A 1401-nucleotide genomic window follows, 5' to 3' on the forward strand; every position below is an offset into this window, starting at 1 on the left:
TTTTTTTTTTTGTGTATATGGGTTTAGTTTTTCTCGAAGGCTATAATAAGAAATGAGAAAAAGAATCCACATAAAAATCCAACAATATGATTATAGTGACTTACATTTTCTAAAAGTAAGGATGATATAAATGAATAAACAAAATTATAAAGAAAGGATGTATTAATAACATAATGATTTTTAAAATAAAAAAAAATGACATGAGTTATATGCATTCCATATAAAGCATATATGGCTGAACTGCTTCCACATATAATTTTATTATCTTTAAAATTGAATACTTTTTTGTTAAAATAATTCTGATCTATTATATCATTAAGATATATTTCTTCATTTTTTTTTTTAAAATGATTATAATAAGATATTAAATTTGAAAAAATTCCAGATAATAAAAATATAAGAAATATTTGAGTATTTGTATAAACATGTGAAATTAATCTATATATGGATATTAATGAACTCATATTAAAATATAAATGTAAAATATTTTTATGTATAAAAATAGAAGTTAAGAATGTTTTATAATTTCTATTTTTGTAAACATCATTATAATTACATTTATATTTTTCACATTTTTGTTCATCTTGTTCCTGTATTAAATTACCTTTATGAAAATATATTTTCTTTTCTTCATTTTTATCAATTCTATTTAAATATAAATAAAGCAATACATTAATAGCTATTAATACTCGATCTAATCTACATTTATTAAAAATATAACTAGCAGAAGATAAGTTATAATTTTGAAAATGTCTTTTTAATTCTTCAGTTTTAAATATCCCCAATAATTTTTTAACTTTTATTGATTTTATATCATTCCATATATTATTAATAGATGATTTCAATGAATATACAGGCTTAATAATTTTCTTATGTTTTAAATGATAATATTTAAATCCATTTTTTTTAAGTATTACATTTCTACTATTTGTTAAGAAACTTCGAGATTTTTCATAATTTATTTTGTTATGAATAAAGCAATTTCCTTTTCTATAATAACTTAAAAATAAAAAATATATATATATAAAAATAAATATAATATTCATTCTTTATTTATCATTATATGAAGAGTTGATTCGTTTATATCTTAATTTATATTATTTTCCCAAAGGTCCAAAAACACCACTTTCTTTATATATAATAATATTAATATATGTATTATATATATATATATTAATATATATATATATATAGGTAGACATTCACAAATGGAATTTTATATAGTTGTAATAATATTCATCACAATATAATTATATATATTTTTAATTCATCCAATTACATTATGTCTTCTTTTTTTGTTCATATTTCATTTTTCTATACATTTTATAAATAATTAAAAAAAAAAAAAAAAAAAAAAAAGAATTCACATTTTTGGGTAAATACCAATTTTCTTATGGTTTA

At 17.2% G+C, this 1401-nt stretch overlaps 1 protein-coding gene across 1 annotated transcript; it reads right to left on the reverse strand.

Moving 5' to 3' along the window:
* Positions 1 to 23: 23 nt before the first annotated feature.
* PGSY75_1358300 (rhomboid protease ROM7) lies at positions 24 to 1046 on the reverse strand (the record flags this gene model as incomplete). Its single annotated transcript, XM_018787610.1, has 1 exon — positions 24 to 1046. The coding sequence occupies one exon, from the start codon at positions 1044 to 1046 to the stop codon at positions 24 to 26; it is 1023 nt and encodes a 340-aa protein (XP_018640352.1).
* Positions 1047 to 1401: the final 355 nt, after the last annotated feature.

Source organism: Plasmodium gaboni, chromosome 13 (genome assembly GCF_001602025.1).
Source record: "Plasmodium gaboni strain SY75 chromosome 13, whole genome shotgun sequence".
Lineage (NCBI taxonomy): Eukaryota > Apicomplexa > Aconoidasida > Haemosporida > Plasmodiidae > Plasmodium > Plasmodium gaboni.